Raw genomic sequence first — 18,348 nt, 5'->3', positions numbered from 1 at the left:
TTAATTATTACATTAACACTAATATTGTGCCTCCAAAACATCTGTGACTCAACAGAGAATGGATCATCCCACAGCTTCTTGATCAGTTTGGGGATCTTAACAAGAAAATCCATACCTACTCATTATAACGGTAATAACTGGCACATCTCCCCTACTCACATGCTGACACATGCAGGCAGCAGCACTTCCAATACGTTGCCCCTCTCATCTCCTGTTATTTAACGTGACCTTTGGCTGGAGGTGACCTCAGCGAAATCCCTTCCCAAACGCCGAGTCATCCCCAGAATTAATTGCCGAGGAGCTGTCAGAGGGGGAGCGGCTCTGAAGCGGGACTACTAAAGAAAAGGGCCGATTGATCACCAGCCAGTCAGAAATCCAGTGTGAACTAATGCGCTGTGGGTGCAATTAAGCGCTGTGTGTGTGTGTGTGTGTGTGTGTGTATGTGTGTGTGTGGGGAGGGACGGGGTTTTATTTCAGCGGGAAGGTTTGCAGGTGTTCACCTGAGCTAATTAATTGCTCATTAACGGTGAACGCGCGGTTCAGCTGCTGTCAGGGCTCATACTGTCGGGAGTGCTGTTTGTTTGCCCTGCGAGGGCTTTATCCTTCCCCTGTGTACGTACTGTAGTTATAAAAGGATTCAGCAGACACTGTTGATTAAACCGATGATGTCTGTTACAGCAGCAGCCCTTACAGTAGTCCTCGCTAGCCTCTTTGTTCTCTTTATCTCTTTACCCGTCCCCATTTCCTCATATGTCTGTAAAGCTTTTGTTTCCTTCGATCACATTCATCATCTAAAAGCCGTAGTTACTCTCCATGTCCTCCTCTCCCATTTAGATTTAATGCTCAGGGCTGTCCTTGTCAGGTCCCAGACAAGGTTGTCTTTTTCTCCTCCTCTCGTTCTTTTTTAGATTTCTCATGCTTGTAGTGTCCCGTGCTTTTGAAACAGCTTAATGTCTCTTCTTTTGTCTTCTCTTGTGTTTGCCAGGCATGGCTGACTGAAATCCATGAATACGCCCAACAGGATGTGGTGCTCATGCTGCTCGGAAACAAGGCAAGGCGCTTTTTGTTGCTGTTGTTATTTCACCAATATTGATTATAAAAAGGTTCCCAATGTAACATTTCTTCGATTACTTGACAGTTTCATATGATGTCGTTTCGGTGACATTCTTGTGTAACAGCTATTCATTTAGAAACGATTTATCTGTAATGAAGTTAAAGCATAAAACAGTCAAATTCTGTGTTTTACAGAGTCCATCTGCTCAGAAGTCTTTCCAAATAATGTAAAAAGACTCGGATGTCATTCATTAGCTGGGTTTACGTGGAGCCAAATATTCCATTTACAATCGGTTTAGAAGCCGATTGTTAGCAAAAGTCATGTAAACGGTGAATCGGAACAGAGTCAGGCTCCGTTCTGTCTCTGTCTTGATGTAAATGAAGAAGAACTACAAATCATCGTACACCTATACGGCAGAAAAAAATAGAAATATTAACCTGTTTAAAAAGATCCATCAAAAATGAATCGAAGCCGGAACAGACTGAAGCGTGTAACAAGTTTGGAACCCCTGAAAAAGCTTGAAGGTCGGCTACTATAAGGCTAAACAACACAAAAATGGATATGACCTCACAAACTTTCCGAATCAAGCCATTACTCTGTGAAGGTACTGCAGGGAGGGGGTTGCAGAATCTTTCTTTATAAATTTTTAAAATTTCCCCCAGAAATTTAAATTTATTTAAATACACATTAACATGAATTCCACATATTTTAGTAAAGGGATAAATGGAGGCAGAAGACGTCATCTTTCAGTCAGCGCTTCACTCATTCAGCGATACAGGATCTATCTCAACAGTGCAGGACAAAGACATTCTCCAAAAAAAAAAAAACCTTTCTGCTTCCTCCAAGTTTACACAGTGTGTCAACTGGTTCATTGACCAACATGCTACATGGTGCAAAACCAGAGACTGTGGAAGCTCTGCTCTTACTTTTTGGTCTCTTGTCTCCACTTATACCTACTGTTGCTCCAGGTAGGTGTAAGTGGAGGTCTACCTCTCTCACATGGCTGTGGTGACATTTCCCCTCCTTTCGGTTCGTAAATCACAGCGTATGAAATCACCGATGTTTAAGAGACATTAATGAGGAAGTCAGAAAGTAGTGAGAGACAGACTAATGCCCCGTTAATTGTATTTTTTTCTAGTACTGGAAAAACATATGTCACCGCTCCAGAGCTCTGTCTACTTTGAGTCGTACTAATTGCTAATTCTAATTATTAATTAGCATCCATGAGCTTCCATCAAGTCAGAAAAGCCGTGCGCGGTGTATAAGCCGTGGAGGAAAGGCACGCAGGCCTCTGGGTTGGGTTTTAACACTCACAGCGGTGCTTCATCCCGGTTTATGTGACCTTCTTTCTCCTGTCACATCAGGCTGACGCTACTCACGACAGGGTGGTGAAGCGAGAGGACGGCGAGAGACTGGCTAAGGTAAAAAAAACAAAAAAAACTGAGAAGTGAGCTTCCACATTCAAGCTTTCACACGGTGTGACCAAATGTTTTTAAAGTCGATGCCTATCCGACTTTCTGACTGACTAGGTTATGAATGTCACACAAGGGTGTTTTTATCTACAGATTTGTTTTCATTTTCACTCTTACTCCTTGTCTGGGATTTCTTTCTGCTGTGAGGAAATGGTACCACCTGCAAGCAAATAAGATAAAACAAGAAACGCTTGACATTCATCTGTATTCGCTCCCTTTTCATAATCAGTATTTACTCCATAAATGGATGCCTTTGTGCACAAACCTAGTTCATCCTGTCAGACGTTGCCAGTTTCATAGTCCTAAATTTTGTGACAGACTTCGGCGTGACTGCAAATACTATCAGTGCTTCACAACACGGCGCACAAACCAAATGGAAAGCAGCCAAGCAGCCCAGAAGTGGGAGCCATGAAATGCCACTAAGTAACTTAATTCAGGCTGGGAGAGAAAAAAGGCACATCAGTTATCATCTCTGTTTGGCTGCAGAGACAAATTCCCCTGCAGAGAAAAGGCTTGGAGACACATTCATCACTTTTTGTAGCTGGATTATCCAAAGCAAGCAAATGCACAGCACAAGTATTTTTTCAGTGAAACCTTGTAGCCATACTTTTTTTTTCCATCCAATATGAGTTTTTGTTTTTTTATATACATGTGTTGGTGTATTCTTTGCTAGTATGAAAAACTTTGACTTGCTTTGCAGGAATTTGGGGTTCCCTTCATGGAGACCAGCGCCAGGTCAGGTCTCAATGTGGAGCTGGCTTTCACTGCTGTGGCCAAGTGAGTATGTGCAAGTGCTGGCGATGGGACTGATTAAGATTTGTTTGGTATTTCGATAAATATGGGGCTTGCAGTTAAAAAGAAACTTGGAAGTATATTTTTGAACTTGTATATAGTCCGTGGAGGCAATGCAGGGGGCTTGCAAAATCCGGCTGAAATTTAGAAACTTAAATTTTTCTTTAAATACACATTAACATGAATCCCACATATTTTAGTAAAGGTATAAATGGAGGCAGAATACGTCATCTTTTAGTCAGCACTTCACTCATTCAGCGATGCAGGAGCTGTCTCAACAGTGCACTGTTTCACACAGAGCGCTGCGCTAGCTGAGAGCTGTCGATCTAAGCTTCCTGTTCACAGTAGGCCCCGCCCCTAGAGCTGCTGAGCCAATCACGAGGCTGCATATTACACACCTGGCTCTGTCAGGTTCCCGGCAATTGGCTGAGAGCCTATTCAATCCCCAGAAATCCCAGAAGCACGCTGCAATATTAGCAGAAGAGAAGCTAACAGTGCATGGTATATATAGGTATGTTTACGGCAGTTGCACCTGTGTATTATCTGAATAGCTTAATATTGAATGCAAAATGAATATTATAAGCACTATGCCAAGTTAAATATAGAACACGTATAGTAGGTAGGGGGTCCCTACTTAATCTCTCCTCCATCAGTTTGGGGGTCCTTGCCTTGAAAAAGGTTGAAGACTGATGGTTTAAAGAACGTCCCAGGTTAGAACAGCCAGGGTTGAGTACAGCTGGAACAGTACATTGGCTTTTGTCAGCCGCATCCAAGATTTCCTTCCGTGTATTGATGCCGTGGTCCAGGTTTATTTTGATCACTGCAGCCAACTTTTCTGGCCAACTCTCTAGAAATTGCTGTTCGGGTCGGTCGGTACGTCTTTGGCTGGACGTGTTCCAGGTGTGTTGGATGCCTCTTGGGCGCCTCCCTTTGGCCAGCTAGGATGAGACCCCAGAGTTGACCGACAATTGACTAGATTGACCTGGTAATACCATTGGACCCCGCAAGAGTAGCTGGGATAACTCGCTGGAGGCAGAGACATCAGGAATACCTTGCGTAGCCTGTTGCCAGGGCAAGACTACCTCAGATAGGCGGATGTGTTCCAAGCAGGACTAGACTGAAGCATAATGTTTCAAATGTCCAACTGTTTTTTGACGAACTGATACCTATACTGTGGGTAGACTTACTGTATCTAAGCCAAAAGACCCGCATCTAGCCAGCTAACCTGCCTACCTACATTGTTCATCTTGTGGCACTGCCTGTATTATATTGTTTGTCTTGTCTCTCATTCTTGCACTGTTGGCACTGTTTGCCTGCACCATTTGTCCTGTTCGTATTGTTTGCACTGTTTTGTATCGTCTGCATACGCTCGCACACGTGCACTTTAACTGATCAGCCCCTTGCACCTGCTGTATATTGTTGAAATAGCAATAAAAAAAAAAAAACCTCTTTGACCTTTATTGGTTAGGCTGGTTACATATTGTTACCCTGGAATCTATGAGTGTATTGTGTTTGTTTTAGAGGTATTTTATGAACAAGTGCATTGGTGCAGAACAGGACCCAATACTTAGTAAATTTGTTTAGGTTTTCAAGGCTGAAAGTCACAGAAAAGAGTGATGAGTGAACCTTTCAAGTTGCTTTTAAAATTTTGTACAATACCGACACTCGGGTACGTTGAGTGTTTTTATGTAGCTCTCTTTAAAACCAGTACATGAGAGAAGCCTTGAGCTTCCCCGTCCCCATTCATGGTTTTTATCTATATTTTCCTCCTTCTTTGTCACAGGGAGCTGAAGCACAGGTCCACAAAAGATCCCAGTGAGAAGTTCAAGCTCCACGAATACGTAAATAAGGAGATGAAAGGCGCTGGCTGCTGCAGGTCTTAAGAACCTGCCCGAGGCAGTCTTTGGATTTGTATGTGTGGGCGTGTGTGGGATTGTTCCTATTTATACTGCTCGGGTTCCAGTCTGGCCTGATCGGAGATGCGGAGTCAGCATCGGTGAGGTATAAACCTTTTTGGCCCCATTTTTGTTTTTTCCATTATGAAGCCCCCCCATGTATTGTCCTGTAATCGATTGTGCCCCCTCACCTCACCCACCTCGTTCTGTGGCTGTGAATGTAGCCAGAGGTTATATGATTTGCTTAGGACGAAGACAGGCCCTGTTAACGGACATTTTCATCCACGTGACACTGCAGTATAACGTTTTGTGATTATCTTTGAGTTCTCTGTCACTTTTTTTTTTCTTTTTAAGAGACAAGATACACGTTTTGTAAAAGAGTTTTCACGTTGAATGTTGTGAATGAATGTTAATGCGACTCGATGTGTAGTGATGTGTCTCCGGTGTTCACATCAGTGAAGATACAGGCTCCCCAGAGCCAGTGTTAGCTCACCAGCATAGATCCTATTTAAGTATTTCCACAATTCAGCTTTGTATATTTGGGAACATGTATTACTTCAACAGAACAGTAAAAGCAAATAGATGTTGCTACTTTGGTTACAAAGACACCGAGTTTTGGTTTAGAGACTCTGAATTCATTTTAGTATACAGAAGCGGACTCATTATTTGGATTTTTCTTTACAATAACACAAGGTCTTGGAGGGCACTAATGCAACCTCTCATGTTGAATATTATATGCTCAGACACTGTAAGTAACCTATACACAATTTTTGACAAATATGGTGTAAATAATCAACACTTTTCTTCTGCATGTAAAAAAACAAACAAACAAAAAAAAACAGTTTCAATAGAAGGGAATTAGCACTTTATCTTTTGGGGAATAAAAAGTTGCATAAAGTATTGTATATGGAACGCATTGTAAATGTCTCTGTATTAATTCCATGTAGTAGGCCGCTTTGATTGTATTTTTTTTGTATTTTTCCATACATACATTAATATATAAATGAGGGATATAGTGCCATGATTTCTTAAACACTTCTTATAACAGTACTTAACCTATTCTTTATGTAAAGAGGCTTCTGCTCATATGTCTGTTGGTTTGGTAGACCTCATCTTAGTCGTAGAAGTCGTATAAATAGACTCTCTGTACAGTCCTCACGGCACAGTCTCGTGTTTTTTCCGCTCTTGATGTTCGGTTTCACTACCTTTCAGTGTGTGACTTCTTTCTTGTAACCAAAAGTTAACGACAATAAAACAAAACGATGTACAATAAAGATGTGTGACATTTACACTTTTTTTAATACGCATTTCACAAACTCATGCAGTGAAGTCGGCATTCCTGTTCAGAAACTCGAACGCAGGAGAGGTGCGCGCACACGTTTGTTGGCTTTGCTCAAGCGCTCCAGGTTTGGGGGGGGGGTCATCACCTTGTCATTGTGCTACTCAGAAACACCCCCTCTCTTCACCTCATGCACAAATTAAGTACTTATGTAGACCTGTAATCACTTGCTTAGTCAGGTTACTGGAGCTTTCAAAACTTGCATATGTCTCCATCTGCTGGATAAATGTATAATGGCACCACAACTGTTAAATAGCTTTGGGGAAAAAAAACACCATTAGTTGATTAAATATGTACGAATACAATGCTAAATAGCTTATTGTACCTGCGGTGAAGAAGGCATTATAACATTAAATGTTGCATTTAGCTAGTTGTGCTGTTAAAAAATAAAAATAAATACACTGAAAATTAAATAGAACTGTACCCATTATATCATGTATAATAATGTGTGTAGCTCCTGGATGACTTATACAGTCTGGTGTCAGAGCATTTTGTTTTAGTTTGCATGTAACTGTCAGAAGTGTGACACTTTTCAGTTTCAGTAATACACATATATATCTATATATCCTTATATTTCTGAACACGTGAGCAGCAACAATTCTGACTCCTACAGAAGAAAGGCATACATATTTGAGTCGTGCACATTCAGGTCACGGGGGGCCGTCCTCCTTTCAAGTACGAAAGTCGCATCACATTAACCGATGAGTGAGTTAAGGCTAACGTTCACGACTCCCCAAGAAATGCTTCTGGAAACACAATGTAAGTGAGGATGCAAGGACGGCCGGCAGGTAGACAGTTCCTCGGACTATCACGGTTTGTGCTTAAAATAAGCCTCCACTGCAGAAAGGAACACATGAAAATATGAATATATCAGATTTAAAGGGATGTAAACATTTACTTTTTTTCTTTAACTTACCTGCATACTCCTGAGGCATCATGGGTCGGTTGATAACTGTCTGAAATGCCGTGATCCAGTCTTTCTGATCCTCTTCGGTCTCGCACGCGAACAGGAACTTCCTGTCCGGGGTCACTATGGTGATTCCAAATGGCCAATGGGTGCCTGGAATGTTGGGAGGAAGGCCGGGAAGCACAGTGTAGTCGTTGTCTTTACTGCCAATGAACACCTCGCCCCGTGCATAGGCGTCCTACGACCAGAGACACAGAATCACATTTAGTGTTCATTAAATGTCTAGATAAATAGTTATTTATCTGAAGCATTGCCTCTAAAAACATGGAGTTGCTGAGAAGTGACACAGCAGCATCTGGTGGTCACACTGTGTAATAACAGCCTTTTTTTTATTATTATTATAGCAACTTTGATACCAGTGGATCTTTGAAGTACATGAGCCTCCTGTCGTCCATCGTAAACCACCTCTTCTTGAAACCCTCTGTGTGCTGTAGGACAGAAACAGAAGAGTCCATGAAAGCCTTGATACATCTTTACCGTAATTACCATTAAATATAAGGTAATTTAAAAAAAATAAATAAATAAAAGTCACCTTCGGACCAGTCTTCTCCATGTAACCCTCCTTTATATAGTCCCTCGTTAGTTTTGGCAGCAGCTGGACAAATAAAAAGAAGAGAAATATTCATGGATTCAGTGTATCTATGTGTGCAGGCCTTAACCAGCATCTCAGGGATCGTTCACACAACCAATGTTTTAATGAATTAACTGTACGTGTACTGTACTATACATGTTCTATATTATACTAGACCTAGTGCTATTTACAAATATACATTATTATTATTATTATTTTGCTTTCAATATTAAGCTACTTTTAAATATATATAAAAAATGTCTCATCAACCAAAGATTTTGCGACAGTACCTCCACGGACCCCCTGTGGAAGACCTATGGTTTAAGTAATCCAGGAAACTGACACTAACAGACAAAACTCTTACAGCCTCATTTAGTTTCAAAACTGAGCTACAATCTTCCCCCTCATACTGCTGAAACTCCTACACTAGAAGATCTCCAAAGAGCACCCGAGCGCTCGGTGGTAGCGCATGCAGCATGTGCGTGACGGCGTCTACTGACCTCAGAGGTGGGAGCCCCAGGAAAAGCCACCTGCAGGTAGTGAAACCTGGCGGCTCTGATGGCGTTGAACCAGTCCACCATTTCCTACAGGACAGGACATCAGGAAGTACAGAGACTGATTCACGCAGCAATATCATCTCTTCACATACGTCATCATTCGTCACTAGTTACCTCCAGCACTATACATCGCACTCATTATAAGACAAAATGTATTTTATTAAAAGGTTCTGTATGAGAAATTCCATCTGAAAGCCCATAAACCTACAATCTGTGCTTCTGAAGTCTTTATGGTCGGTTACGAATTGTCATATTTGATGACTGTAAAGCCTTCGGTTGTTATTGAGTATAAACTTCAGCTCATAAGCTCTGACCTGCAGTTACAAAGCATCTCCACTAGATGGACACGTGCACTGCTCATCATGTCACCCCACCTTTCCATCCTCGTGGTATACAAAGATATTCCTGGTGCTGTTGTCCTTCAAATAGGTTATCTGCAGGCCGTGGGAAGTGCCAATTTTAGCCGGCTGGAAAGTGGCATTCACAGTATTGATCTTCATTATCGCTTTGGGCTCTCTGGCCTGCAAAGAGGGAAGATGTTTGTAGTCAGTGTCACAGTCTTGTCTCTTCTCAAAATGTTCTTTATTATAATCCTGGAAAACACTAGTTAGCGCGTTCATTTCCTTATCCGCATTAATAGTTTTAAGAATGGAGTAAGCGCGGTTTCCCCCAAACAGACATTATGAAAAGCACTCACATCGTTCTTGTTGAAATACTTCAGAACGCCCTCCCGTTCGGACAGAATGAATTTTCGACTGAGGTATTGTCCGTTGTCTCTGCCTCGTTTCCATAGAAACCCTTCCCTGTAGCCTGTCGGGAGAGCAACAAGAGCCCCCGAACCATTAACAAAGAACAGGAATGCAGAAAGAGGGAACAAAACTCTTATCCGACTGCAAAATCTAAGATAAACAGAAGAAAAACGTACGAAAAGTGACAACAGGGGAAATAAAGCTCCAATGAAACTTTAAAACTATAAACCTAAAGATGCATAAGTTGATTTTTGGGTCATTTTGTTGCATCACCGTCAACTACTTGTAGACACTCACATAGTGTCACCTTGTCAAAATATTGAGTTCAGGCTGTACTGAGTATTCACTTCAACAGTCATTTAAAGCTGTACTTCTGGGCACAGTTGCAGAGGCCACTGAAAGTTGCTACATGACAGAAGACTTGTAATATGGGCGACCTCGCGCATGCATGTGCGTGCATTTAGCGCCTGTGGTCAATGTTCTTAGAACCACAGCAGTGGCGGGAGGAAGCACAACAACTGTTATGACACATAAATAATTCAGCTTCAACGGATGCAGGCCTGAACAAAGACACTTCGAGATTGTACATCAGCGACGTTTTTTTTTTTTTTAAATCTCATCTAAACATGTGCAAGCACACTCTATTTGTGGGCTCGCTCTTGCCACTAGCCACTTTGCCCATATTGAGCAGGAGACAGCAGACAGAGCGTTGCAGAAAGAAATGTATCGTTGTTGCTCTGTATACACCTGAGACTAACAGCAAACTTATTATTATTATCATTTTGCATTCAATATTCAGCTATCCCTTATCCTGTTACTAAAATATGTTTGAATTCAATTAATGTGTATTTAAATAAATTTAAATCTGTGGGGGATATTAAATATATATATATATATAAAAATGTCTAATCAACCAAAGATTTTGCGACCCACCCTGCAGTACCTCTTTGGAACCCCTAGGGGTCGCGGACCCCCTGCAGAAGACCTGTGTGCTAGAGAATTGTTGCCCTGTGACGCTACTATGTGAAATAATGAGAATATATATATTTATATATCTGTGTATACATAATGCACAACTTATCTGTGAAAAAGGAATTTCACCCGAAATCAAAAATACTGAAATTCACTAATCTGGTTCACTTTCGAGAAGCACAAATTCCGTATGAAGCAACTTACTCCCAGGAAACCCTTTTTTTTTTTTTCAAAGGGGGTGGGTGGGGGGTATCTGTTGTTTTATAGTGTTTTACTTCCGTGGCTAGGCTAATTAGCTGGTATCTGTTAGTGTTTTGTTTCTGAGCCTAGCAGAAGGGAGAGGTGTTGGTTGAAGTGTAGTTGCATGTCCCATCGCCTCAATTATTTACTGCTGCTGGCTAGGCTAGGCTAGGCTAGGCTAGGCTAGGCTAGGCTAGTTAGTAGCTGACTGCTGGTCGGTTTTTCAGTTGGACTAGGCTTCTAAATGAGTTTTGTAACATCTTGTCCGGTGTATTAATGAATATGAGGGCAGAATTAAATATATAACATTAAAAAAAATGTATTTCTATATGTGGAGTGAACGGCTGGCGTGGGAACTTAAGCAATGTCTGGATATAAATGTTTATGAGCATGTGAAAAAAAAAACCAGAGGGGGTAGGATCAAATAGGTGTACTCCTACTCCTTTTCGAACATGTTAGGTGAATAATTGTTCAAATGTTTTGTTTTTGTATTACATGTTTGAAATAAAGCTTGCTGGTTTGGTTAGTGGTTAAGTGCGTGGGCAATATTTGAGAGAGAGAACGTGCCAGAATGAAATCATATCTCAGTGTTTTCTCCGGGAAATGCATCCGAAATCACTTATGAGGTCGTGGTTCGTCCCACAGACAGGAGCAAACTTCTGGTTGAGTAATATCCTCATCAATAATTCATGTTCACTCGAGAATGTTTTGTTTCGCCACTTAGAAGGAGTTGATGCCAGACTGAACCACAGTGGCATAACACGGCGCGGGAGAAGAAGAGACGTCATTCACTGTAGCGACGACATGTCAAAGATTTGGCCCCAGCACAGCAAAGTTAGTTTTTGGACCACAGCTTCTGTTTTTTGTTTTTCTTTTCTTTCTATGGGTCCTGCGCCGATCGCTGCTAGTTTCCTGGCTTTAAACTCTGCGAGAAATGTTAGAATATAGAATGCTTGTGGATAAAAGAAGGTATTGTTCCACAGAGCGGAGACGCACAAGCACATGCTCCCAAACCTCTGCACTGTGCAACACAACAGGCCATTGACGGGGCAGAGGGACGCAGAGTTTGACAGTCATGAGACTCGAATAACGGCGCTCTATCTTCTCCTCTACCTGAAAAATGACACTTACTTGTAGTGCATATATGCATTGCATGACGTCAGTTCAGTCGGTAACCACACCTACCACATAATGACGTGCATTTTAGATCCAGAAAAGTTTGGAACACCTGATTGTCTTGCATCTGCTGTGAAAACTACAAATACTGTTGTTTAGAGATCATTTAAAGATGTATTTTTGAATGAAACAGAGCCATATTAGTACAGAGTAAAGGCACATACTAAACAGCTAGTGCTTGCTAGCCCTATGACAAATTTGTTAAAAAAAAAAAAAAAGGGAACTGTGTTGATTTTTAGACATCACAATCTGTTTCCTCAACATGATGACTTACACATTAACCATCAACGTGTGAACACGAAACTTCTGCGTGAGCCTGACGCAAGCTGACGCGACCTTACAAGACAATGTTCAGCTTCGAGGAGCGAAGAGAAGGACGGAATAACGTAGTGTAATGTTTGTTAAAAGTAACGTAATCACCTTAGAAATAACAGTAACTACGCCAGTTCTCTATCGGGGACAACAGCCTCTTATTTTTTTGTGGCTTCCTGTTTCCGCCACAGAAGTCACCAAGGGAAACAGTCAATTAAGTGTGATAGAAAGCACGGTTGAGGACAGCTTATTTATCTTTTTTTTGTCTGTCTTTTTTTTTTTTTTTTTTATCAGCACAGCATACAGACATACTTGACAGCTTCCTGTTTCCCCCTGAGACTTTACTCTAACTGGGGAGAGGGAACGAAGAAGTGAATTCAACTGTATAAAATATAACTGTAAAAGAAAAAATAAATAAATAAATAAATAATTAAATATGCTGTTTAATCAATTAGACCAATTAGTGAAGTAGTCATCGCAGACACAGCTCAGACATGTCTGTTTTCTGTACGGTCCAGTCCTTGAATCTTCACACGCAAGATTCTACAATGTGAAACGACCCATTCCTGGAATTTTAATGCTTTCAAAACATCCTTGTCTTTTATTTTTTTTTTTGCATATACTTGGTGTTGTTCTATTTTTGGATTTTTTTTTGTTCCTTAAAAGTGTCTCGTACTTACAACGCCTTAAGTCGCTCCCCCGTGGGACAAATACAGACAATTTGAATACGAATCTCAATCAGAATCTAGAACGTTAAGTTAAGGCCCAGTTTTAACGCCTCCTAAATGTAACACGTGTACAATCCTAGAACGTAAGCACAAAATGACCAAAATCCCAGGACCTGCGCACTAGAAACAGAATACGATTCTAGAGCGTTAGCGGCCCTTTACGTAATAGGTAAGATTCTAGAATCTTAAGAGACAAACATAAGGTCCGCGGGCCAAAAGCGGTCCGCCGGAAGGTCTAATCTGGCCCGCAGTAGTTCAACTCATTGCATCTTTCAATGAAAATAACGTAAAAGTGGAAAGAAGAGAACACTGAGACCCAGGACTAAACAACACACAGCAGTGTGCCCTAACTTGATTTTTTAAAAATGGCCCGCTTAAGATCTAAATGGGCTGTATGTGGTCCACGAACTTTGACACCCCTGATATAAAGGTTCTACAATCTTAAAAGCATGTAATGGCCCATATCTAGAATCTTTACATTATATATAAGAATGCTGACGTCTCAATCTAAACACCATTACACAGCGAAAAAAAAAAACTTCCTTAAAGTGCACAGTGACCCAATCTTAGAATATTTGCATAATATGGGGATTTCTAGAATCTTCCCAGTATGTAATGACTCTATCCTGGAATTTATAGTTATATATAAAACTCTAAAATGTTAAAGGCTCAATTTTGACACCTTCACGAAATATCCAAGATTCTACATAGAACGTGGAAGTTTAGGGGCCACATACAGCCCAGTTTGATATCAAACAATCCTTTTTCCAAGTGCAATGTGGACACATTGCTGTCTGCTGTTTGGCTCTCAGGAGCGTGTTCTGTCCACTTCTCTTAAAAGTTATTTGCATTGAAAATTTGTTCTGCACTAGATCCGCTTTTGGCCCGCGAGCCGCATGTTTGACATCAACATAGTGACCAAGTCCCAGCTTCCATAACTATATATAAGATTGTGGAAGGTTTATGGACCAGTTTTAACACATTTAACATTTAACAGAACATTGTGCGACTTTCGAATTGTTGCATAACATTAAGGCTCTAGAATCTTAAGAGAACCTAATGTGCCATTTCTGGAACCTTCACATTATATATGAGATTTCATAACGTTAATGGCCCAATCTTAACACCTTTACATAACGTAAAATATTGTGCTCACACCCAGTCCGTCTGGGACAGTTCTCCATTACTGACTCATTAGCTGAGTCTGGTTTGGTTGCTGGTGCCACTTTGTGTCTATGAATCGGTGCGCCGAACAATTGGTCCGACGCACGCTCCTGTGGGAACATGATTCAGCACAAAGGAATGGCATAAGGGTTATAAAATAAACATCTGTTGGGCAACTGAACTCAGGCATAATAGTTTTATTCTTTGAGGACCAGCCCTGAAAAAATACTTAACGAGCTGAAGGTTTGTTCAGCCATGGGTACACAAACGAGCCACGGGTAATGGGTCATGATTCATTTTAATTATTTATTATTAAACCCTTTGGTGCAGTTTTCAGGTTGCATGGCCTCTCCTACAACTTCCACCAACACTTCTATAAGGGAATAAGGTGTTGGATTCTTACCTGCCGAGTAGGGCTCCTGCTTCTCCACTGACATGAACTCCTTCCTCTCGTACTTGGCTCGGATCCATTGATCCCGCAGGAGCCTACAGAGCATCGGGTGACAGTGTACTTTTTAAGGGATGTGTTCAGTATATAAAGATTCACCGAGGCCTCCGCAGTTAATGGATTTGCCTTTTTTTAAATTATTATTATTACTTATTTGTTCACTCATATGGTTCACATTTATTGCTTTCAGCTAATTGCTGGTCTGTGACCTTATCTCGACGGCTCAGTGCTTCTGCCGTTCATTTTTTTTTTTTTCCACCCTGCAGGGTTAACCCTGCAGAAACCCTCGAAATGAACCGTTGCTTCCGGTTCATGCTACAGGAAGTTGGCATCCTTATCGCCGAGGACTTTCTGCATGTCAACGCGGGAAACCAAAACCACTCCTTAATGAAAGCATCCATGTGTGGAGCAATAACTACAACGGGTTAAAAAAAAAAAAAAAAAATCTATTTGGTGAATCAAAAAAACAAAACAAAAAAACACAAAAAACACAAAAAAAAAGAAAAGAAAAGAAAAAAAGCTGTTTTTGACGTTGTGTCGTTGAATAGACTGGTATCACATTTGTTTTCCTGTCCTGTTTCATTGCTTTTCATTGCTTTAACATTTCGTTAGCCTAATAGCATAACTGAGCACAATTTTTTTTGACTTACTGTTACAATATCAGTAAAAACATCAACGTGTTTGCTAAAAAAATATTTTTTTCTTGTTTCCCCAAAAACTTCAAACATGACTTAGGCAATTATGCTATTAGGTTAACGATTTGATGTCATTTCAACCTCCTTTAGGCAACTTTACCAGCTATAATTGGATGAGTGTGATAAATCAGGATAAATCTCAACAGTGCGAACCCGTCCACCTTACATTTAGGATGGGGAGGACACAGCAGAATCAAAACCAAGCTTTGAGAAGACGCATCACTTACATGCAGTCCTTGTATGTGGGACGGTAGTAGAAGGCGGGAACCGTCTGCACATATTTGGCGTTGGCTGCGTTGTTTCCCGTGGAGTCCATAAACTGCAGAGGAGGGAAAAGTTTGTGAGCGGGGTCGCACACGCACAGAGGCTCAGGGTTTGTGTGGACGCTTTAGCTTTTTTTGTTGAATTTAATGATGAGGACACAGAAGACAGGAAGGTTGCAGACGGGAACACAAGGTCAAGTGTAGAAATAAAGAAAAGGAACATTCACACGGGTTGATCTCATTAATCAAAGACGTCGACCGCTTTTTGTGAACGATTTCTGGGAGCCCACACACACCCACATCCACACCCGCACCCACACATGCCAGTGCCCTCGCATTCACACACACACACACACACACACACACACACACACACACACACACACACACAATGATAGTAGTTGTGTTTGCCAGCTGCTGGCTCATGCCTTTCAGACTATGCTGAATTGATACTGATGACTTGTCTTATTCTTTGGAGGGCAGAGCAGCAGGAGGCGGAGGGCGATGCTCGCAGCGGAGCAGGGTGGGACGGGTGAGGGTGAGGGCGAGGCCGGGGGGGAGGGGGGTGGTTGTTCTCACCTCCAGCTGAGAGGAGCTCCAGGGATCCAGAAGGACGGATTTGACCTTGCTGATCTGTGCGATGTTTCTGTGGAGGGCCGAGCAGGTGTGACACACAAACACACCCAGGGTGTAGGATGCCCACTCTGGGACTGTAATGCAGAAAAAAAGACACACACACACACACACTACTTTAAACCCCCAACTTCTAACCAAAAAGTCCTCACTGACAAGTATGCTGTCTGTCAGTATTTGTCTGTGCACTTGAAAGAATACATTTCCCACGTACAACATCTGCGGTGCTAGTGCAGATTCTAATCTTTTTTAGAATGCAGCTGCGGCGGTGGTCAACATATGCGCTGTGTATGCATATTATTTTGGGCAGAGTTGGGCAGGGTGCATCGGCGCGCTGCAGCTCTCGACCGCTCTGCTGAGGCCGACCGCGTCGAGAGTGGCCCCAACCCGTGCACACGGTGCATGAGAACAAAGAACTCCAAAGCTTCCTTGAAACATGCACGAAGCTGCACAGGTGCAAGGCCGTGCGCCGGTGCTGCAGACAAGAAAGGACACCAGTCCCACCCTCACTGACACCCCAGAGAACATACAGACAGACAACCAGCTGGCAGTAAAGAGAAATTCATGATCGGTATAAAAATGCGTGAATAAGTTTTGAACCAGTCATCTAAACCACCTGCGCATCAAGATATGATGAGCGGATGGTTTAAAGTCGTCTTCAGGACCTGAGCATGGCTTTAAATAAAGTTATTGCCTTTTGATGTGATGCTCTCGAGCATTTATGGGCTCAGCTCACGCTGGAGCTCCATCTTGAAGAGTAACTCGGGGCAGATGCGTGAGCGTAAAATTGAAAAACCGCACCTGTTTGCATTGTGCATATGTGCTGGAGACTTGATAAGCTCAACGCAGCTAGGTGTGACTATCGGGGTGTGAGAAAACGCAATGAAGAAACCCAACCACGAGCTGAATACCTCGGGTTCCTCGGGTCTACACACAAAAAGAAATTTCAGAAGATCTCCCACTTAAGTAAATCTGATTAACTTTTTAAACACTTTTTCCCCCCACGAGCAAAGAGCTCCCACACATTTCATGTTTATTATTAAATAAATCTGAAAACGGTTTCAAATTCGCATTTTCCATCGCGCTCCTCAGAAAGTTCACCGTCTCACGATAAACACGAGCGTGCGCTGGCCACATCGTGACAGCCTGAAAAGATAAACCCGAGTGGAATGCATCATCATCATCATCATCTGCCGGTGACTCCCCTCATTCGTACCCACCTGCAGCTCCGCAGTCGGCGCAGTTTCCGTTCCCAGGCTTCTCCAGGATTTGCTTCAAACGCTGCCTGCTCCTTTCTAGCTCCATAACGCAGCCGATTCTTCCCCGGTGCCTGCTCACTCGGCGGCCAAAGCCCTCAAACTCTTACGCATCGAAGTAGAACTGCAGGCGGACGCGCTGGGCTGGGTCCGCGAAAGGCGCGTCGTGGCGCGCCTACACGGCCGATGAGGGAACTGTCATGTTTTTAGTGGAAGTTTGCTGAAATGCGGAGCATGGCCGGTCTTTCTTCAGCTGGCGCCGTCAAACTCCCGTTTCGGCACCACAATGACAAATGAGAAAACTCTCTCTGGGTCCGTCTCTGAAGTGAGACCCCCAGTGGCCACTATTATTATTATGCTGGTATAATAACGTGCTCTTGACTTTCCCACACAGTGAACACGCCCAAGTTCCCGCAGACAGCCTCTTTCACTACTAGTGTACTTGCTACCACTCTGGTCTGGTTACTTTTTAACCACACTTTCCTTCCAGCTACAGGTCAATCAATCAACACAGGATTGAAATGTCCTTCCTCAAAGACCTAGAGTACAGCAACTAAATGCAAAATGTGCAAATGTGAGATTTTAAAAAGACAGTAGGGAACAGAACAAGACGAGGGGGCAAAGCGGGTTTTTTCATTTTAAATACAAATGAAAACTCGTCTTGTTTGTCACTTTTTGGGGGATTTTATGGCAATTCAAGTTAAGTGCCTGCCTAAAATAATCATTTTTAACATGTATAGAAACAAAAACTGATGTATGATGCAAGTGGCTGGGGTAACTGTATTTAGTTTGTTCCTGTTACTTTATAAACCACTGGCAGCCTGGTTCCTCAGTCTCTAACCCGCTAGAGCTGTACATACAATAATTAAACCTTGTTTAACCCTGTTCAAGTCTTTGAAAAGCTTCCGTTTGGTGCTTTCGTTCGAAATCTAGCTAAAACAAAAAAAATAAAATCACATTTCATAGATGTTAATGCTGATAATTCACACTATTGCCATGGTAACATGAAACTATGGCAAACACGCTAAAGATAGCGCTAGGGCATGATGAGAAAGCAAAACTTGT

At 42.1% G+C, this 18,348-nt stretch overlaps 2 protein-coding genes across 2 annotated transcripts in view; one reads left to right on the top strand and one right to left on the bottom strand.

Annotated features, from left to right (window-relative positions):
* Nucleotides 1–6,487, top strand: part of LOC124997616 (ras-related protein Rab-26-like) — a 44,379-nt gene extending 37,892 nt beyond the window's left edge. The window contains exons 7-10 of the mRNA XM_047571449.1: nucleotides 986–1,051; nucleotides 2,419–2,475; nucleotides 3,227–3,303; nucleotides 5,102–6,487. Of these exons, the coding sequence (XP_047427405.1) occupies nucleotides 986–1,051; nucleotides 2,419–2,475; nucleotides 3,227–3,303; nucleotides 5,102–5,201 (300 nt within the window). The 3' untranslated portion in view covers nucleotides 5,202–6,487. The remainder of the gene's footprint in view (nucleotides 1–985; nucleotides 1,052–2,418; nucleotides 2,476–3,226; nucleotides 3,304–5,101) is intronic.
* Nucleotides 6,488–6,489: 2 nt separating this feature from the next.
* On the bottom strand, nucleotides 6,490–17,607 carry LOC124997614 (arf-GAP with dual PH domain-containing protein 1-like). The gene is made up of 11 exons (XM_047571446.1): nucleotides 17,248–17,607; nucleotides 15,974–16,104; nucleotides 15,359–15,450; nucleotides 14,392–14,474; nucleotides 9,345–9,457; nucleotides 9,022–9,168; nucleotides 8,591–8,674; nucleotides 8,052–8,114; nucleotides 7,876–7,947; nucleotides 7,469–7,697; nucleotides 6,490–7,389 (listed from the first exon to the last, which is right to left on the bottom strand). The coding sequence occupies exons 1-11, from the start codon at nucleotides 17,330–17,332 to the stop codon at nucleotides 7,361–7,363; spliced, it is 1,128 nt and encodes a 375-aa protein (XP_047427402.1). The 5' UTR covers nucleotides 17,333–17,607; the 3' UTR covers nucleotides 6,490–7,360.
* Between the last annotated feature and the right edge of the window lie 741 nt (nucleotides 17,608–18,348).

Source organism: Mugil cephalus, chromosome 20 (assembly GCF_022458985.1).
Source record: "Mugil cephalus isolate CIBA_MC_2020 chromosome 20, CIBA_Mcephalus_1.1, whole genome shotgun sequence".
Lineage (NCBI taxonomy): Eukaryota > Metazoa > Chordata > Actinopteri > Mugiliformes > Mugilidae > Mugil > Mugil cephalus.
The sequence above is the reverse complement of the archived record's forward strand: the minus strand, read 5'-3'. Positions and strand labels throughout refer to the sequence as shown.